This window comes from Opisthorchis viverrini (genome assembly GCF_000715545.1).
Source record: "Opisthorchis viverrini unplaced genomic scaffold opera_v5_34, whole genome shotgun sequence".
NCBI lineage: Eukaryota > Metazoa > Platyhelminthes > Trematoda > Opisthorchiida > Opisthorchiidae > Opisthorchis > Opisthorchis viverrini.
The window spans coordinates 1667778-1673163 of NW_008751690.1; the positions used below are offsets into that span (position 1 = coordinate 1667778).

The following is a 5386-nucleotide window of genomic DNA, read 5'->3' on the forward strand; positions in this document are numbered from 1 at the left end:
TTGGGTTGAAAGCAGGTTTGCTGCGACAGCCCCGTGAGATTCAGACTAGGGTTACAAATATCGAAATTCAAATGAACGTTGACGGTATTCGGGCCTATAACAACTCGAGTACTCAAGTGTAGCCTATGCTCTCCCGGATAATTTCACTCTTTCTCGGTCAGCCTTTCGTCGTTGGAATATACTGTGGTAAGCAAAAACCCAATGATGCTCATCAGCTAATATCTGACACGGTCGCTGAGTTGACAGGCGTCTTGGCGAACGGTGTCTCCGGGGTTTAGAATATTCACACCATCTGTCTTCAGTGCATTATTTGCGATAGTCCCGCTAGGGCCTTTCTGAAGCAAGTGAAGGGACATACAGGATATTATGGCTGTGATTATTGTACACTAAGGGGTGCGCACATTGGTACACTTATGACTTCTCCCTCATTGACAGCTCTCTTGCTTCGTGACTATGATTTCCAAACCAGAAAGAAAGAGGAGCACCATGTAGGTCCAATTCCGGTGGAGGAGTTAAATTTTCCCATGAGTGACGGTTGCCCACCAGATTACATGCATAGTGTGTCTTGGTTTAGTGTGGAAATTTCTCATCTTACTCAGAGCTATGCCAATTGGACACAAGGCCAGGCTTTCTTTGGAGCCCTGGAATCTGCTGAATGATAACATTGAGCAACAGAGTTTGGCTGTGAGTATTGATTTCCTTCGAAAATGTCGAGGTGTCGTAGACCTGGATCGGTGGAAAGCATCTGAGCTACGATAGTTTCTTCTGTACATAGGACCCGTTGTTTTACGAGATATCTTATATCCTGACGTTTACGAATGTTTCATGTATTTTTCGGTAACCACTTTCATAAGCTGTTCACCTTTTTTCACAACATTATGCTGACTTTTTATTAGATGTTTCCAAGGTTTCCGTGTCAAAATTTGCTGCTATTTTCGGTCCTAACCATTTGGTGTACGACATACACCTCTTCTCCCATTTATTCAATTTCGTCAAGCTTCATGGTTGCTTGGATCGTTTTTCCTGTTTTCCCCATGAATCGGAGCTGGGGCAGTTGAAGCATTACATACATGGGCCAAAACTACCGGCTGTTCAGCTTTACCGCCGACTGGCCGAGCGTGTGGGACTGGATGCTGTCGAAAGGAAGATATTTTTGGATGATGTTGGTTTGCGACTGAGGCCATCAGCCACTGCCGGATGTCACAGGTTTATTCAAAGGGATGTCTTTTTTCGGAAAATCTTTCCCGACAACTGCATTTTGCTTGATGGTCAACCAGTTGTCATTGTAGATTTTTCTGGAGATACTATTGAGTACCAGAAATTCAAAACTGTATTCCCGTTTTACACTCACGTATTGATATCGACAGACCTTTTAGTTTTTCAATGCTCCGACTTGCAACACACTCGGCCCTTTGCATCGGTCAACCAAATATCCCGTAAATGCTTAAGTTTATCTTGCAGAGACACTCGTATATATTTCCCCATTTTACATACCCTTATCGATTAGTCAGTACTCTTACCACTGACACTCGACACATGTATGCATTTATCACTTGTATTACTCATTAGTTCGTAAAATATACATACGTATTTATGTTGGTACTGTGCTATCCCATCAAAGCTTCCGTCTGTATGTGGATATTCTGCTGTTAAATGTCGCATTTGGAAGTTGTTTTTCAGCCATGTACGCTGTCATCATATTTGCGGATAACTCTGTCGACATAGTGCATGAATCGTGGCTCGTACCGCCCGAGTCAGTCCTTTGGCCCTCGTGCACAACCAGCATTCTTTGTACCAACTTACTGAGGGGTACTCTACCAAAATATCCACTCAAGTCGTGCACGTACGAAGTGTATCGGCAGTGCAGTAGGCTCATTTTCAGTTAAAATGTTCTAGAAACTTTTCCGGATGCACTGAGTGCCCAGAAGGAAGCCCTTGACTCAGGGCATACCGCCTCTGCGGAGCCAAACGATGAACGGCTCGTACGTCAATCCAGGCGCAAACAAAATGTTTATCAATCGTATTACGATGGTTGCAGTACAAAGAAACGGCTGCCGTCTGATTTTACAAACGGGTCGGATCGTGATTCCAGTGGTGACATCACTTTGTTTGCAAGCATAGTCATAAGCCCACCAACTCCAAAAAGGCTGTAGGTCCTCCCACACCTACCAACTTTTCAATTTGTAAAATCCTTATTTTCAGATGTACCAAACCGACTGCCACGATTAGTAGTATCATTCCTGTTCAAGACGCGTCACCCGTCCCTCGTGATGCCCCGATGTTACGTGGAACGTACGTTTTATTTCATTACCACCATCTAGAATCTATCAGCAGTTCCACGTATACAACACTTCCCGCCGTGGACGATCCAGAACCACGCAGTTTTACCCCGATCCTCAGGTTTTCTTAACATTCCATGCACTTTACTTTCTAGAACTAACTCTTCAAATTCAAAGGCCAGCGTAATTTCCCCGGACATGGCCAACCTCATTCTCAATGAGTAGATTACCATGTTTTAATTAAACTATTTTGTAGAGAATCTAGAGAGGAAATACTAGTTACTCCAGAGACTGCATATGAAGCTGGATGCTTTAGTACCCACAGGCAGTTCTCAGACACTCGACGAGCCCCCTCTTCCGTAGTCATCCATGGACGAACTCCGAAAGTATGAAGAACATCTAAGAAATGGTCTACGCTATGCACAGCTGGTAAGTATGACTTTTATTTACGACTATTGATTCCACAAAGGTGGAAAGGTGGCTCTTGCAGGAGGCTGGCGATGTACGAGTGTAAGTGACCAACGTGCTTACGCGGACGTTGGCACCAAAGCTAGCCGTACTGCTCAACTGGCGCAGAATAAATGAAAAAGAAACCCTCGGGTCAACCAGGCTGGCCCAAGGACTTATTTGCAAGTAGTTAATTGTTATTTTATATTTAGCTAGTTGAATCAGTGTCTGAATGAAACTCAATAACTATGTTCTTCATTACAGACGCGACAACTGGGAAGTTTCCGAACACAACTCTGCGACAAATAAAGGAAATCGTTCATCGCTGGCAGGAAAACGAACGACAGAAAGTTCGGAAAGGCCTGCAGAGAGCCACCAAGAGTGACAAATGGTCTTCCCCCTGTATTTTTCAAATTCATTCATTAAAACATTTATACTTGAAGGCGCTTATTTATATCCGGAAAGGTAATACGCTGAGCAATTATGTGGGGGCAGGTGGGTTATCACTTGGTGTTTAGGATGCTACTGAATCGTACTAGGGAGAGAGGTAAATCCGCATAATGGGCTATATTTGCTCGTCGGACGACTTTAGCTAAGTGCGGTCTGGGTGCAGAAATCCCGGTACTGAGTACGGATTTTCCGCACCTGGATGCGTAAACCTCTGCACTATTTCCGCATCTGGGTGCAGAAGTGTGCAGATACTGTGCGGAAATTTCCGCACCCGGATGCGGACTGGGTGCGGAAACTTGTTTCACCTCCGCACTAGTTCCGCACCCGGGTGCAGGCATCTGCGGAAACTGCGCGGAAATGTCCGCACCCGGGTGCAGACATTCTGCAGAAATTTCTGCACCGGTGCTAACTGGGTGATTTGTTGGTGTAGTCTCGCAAAATAAAACAGTAAGCATATAATATAATATAATATATCTACAAGCTTGCCTACTGCGTTTCGGTTCATAAGCTTTCTATTCCTTTTCAGTTCATAGGAATTCTCATGCATCCCAAACCCTGAGGATAAATGTCCATTGGTTCTACCGTAGCGTGCACATTGCACGTAAGACAATGGATCACATGTCGAGCGGAACCTCGGGTGGACCCACAAAATGGGTATTATTGGTAGCTTAGGTCTACTTAGCTCCGCCCTTTTGCAGTTTTCGCCAAATCATTCATCACAGCCCGCTTGGACATGTTTGAATTACTGGCAGATTGTTATCAACGTCCTCTACGGGTAGCACACATAAATTGAAGCACAAAAAAGGCATGCTCAGCGCCTATGGGTTAAGTGAACTGCGCCTAAGCATTATTAAAAACACTGTGCTCACACGTGGTGCTGTTACTTGTGCCATTACGGGCGAAAATGTGTAAACATTTGCCTCTTCAACCGCTGTGGGAGGCCAAACTTTTTGGCCTATTGTACTAGACCGTCCAGCCGATCCATACAAACGAACCAGGTTGCCGTAAGCTGCCCCTTACCTGAGTACTCAGTGGCTGCAAAAGAATGTAAAGCACTTTGCAGAGGGTCCCATCTTCTCGGGCGTGTAGAGTGTACTGATTGTGTCACTCAGTTGTGGGCACAACGGATACCAAACCCTATTGCGAGTTAAACCGCACCTTGGATACTTGAGAGTAGCTTGTTAGTGCACAGGTGTGGTAGCCATGATACAAATCAGGTGTATGTGTACTAATAGAAGTTTTTGTACGGTTGCGACACGTATGAAAATAAATACAGTGCGAGAATGAGAGCAAGTCAAAAAGGGAACTTATCGTATATGAGAGTCCCTTGGTGGAAGTCCGAACGGCGGGAACGTGTTTTTCTCCGGAGTTCGACTGCCACACGTACTCCATGGTTGTCCGTGAACTTGTGGAGAGGCTGATGTCCTGCCGCCTGCGCGCGCGAGTCTGTGTCCTGACTGATTTCGGTTTACATTTATGTAGGTCCCAGTGCGTATACGTGGGCGCGTCGACACATGAGTGGTTGCTGCGCTGACTACGCGGTGCAGACAATCGATGTCCGATGAGTCAACCTAATGCGACGTGTTTGTGCGTGTGAGAAAAAAGACAAGTCTCGCGATCCAGTGAGCGATTGAATTGAACAGTCAAGTATATGGGTGACTGGGTCGCTACAAGCTTCGCTTGGCTTTTTAAGCCCAAATACGGAACTTTGTAACATGTGAAAGGGATGAAGACTGACGGCGGTAATGACCTTCATGCGACCTAATTTTCACCTATTTGTGTTTGTCACAATCGTTCTAGCAAAAGCGTCCCACGAAATTGTTCGCACAAGAGGCTCAACAGCTATATCATGAAAATTGGGATTTGCCGCGAACAAAGGAGTATGGACAACCCGATTGCAAAATGTGGTCATCACACGTCACACGTAGCAGCCACGTATGCAACGCCGGCACGTGGACTAACTGAACACAAAATTAACGTAAATGACAAACAAACCACACAGCCTCAACAAAGCGAACCACAAAACATTATAACTAATATCTGCAAAAACAAACAGTCGTGGACACAAATTTGCGCAAAGCCCCCTGGATATCCCGCAAATCACAAACTGGTTTGTGGAAGAAGCTCAGTCTATCGCGCGGGATAGGAACACCACTTGTTACACCAGTTTTACATTTCTGCGTACACGGCCAGGAACTTCCGTGTGCAAA

At 45.3% G+C, this 5386-nt stretch overlaps 1 protein-coding gene across 1 annotated transcript; it reads left to right on the forward strand.

The window, feature by feature from the left end:
- Nucleotides 1-818: 818 nt before the first annotated feature.
- On the forward strand, nucleotides 819-2671 carry T265_02689 (hypothetical protein; the record flags this gene model as incomplete). The annotated part of the gene is given in 7 exon segments (XM_009166991.1): nucleotides 819-837; nucleotides 855-1506; nucleotides 1784-1866; nucleotides 1897-2149; nucleotides 2203-2400; nucleotides 2435-2500; nucleotides 2536-2671. The coding sequence occupies 7 exon segments, from the start codon at nucleotides 819-821 to the stop codon at nucleotides 2669-2671; spliced, it is 1407 nt and encodes a 468-aa protein (XP_009165255.1).
- Nucleotides 2672-5386: the final 2715 nt, after the last annotated feature.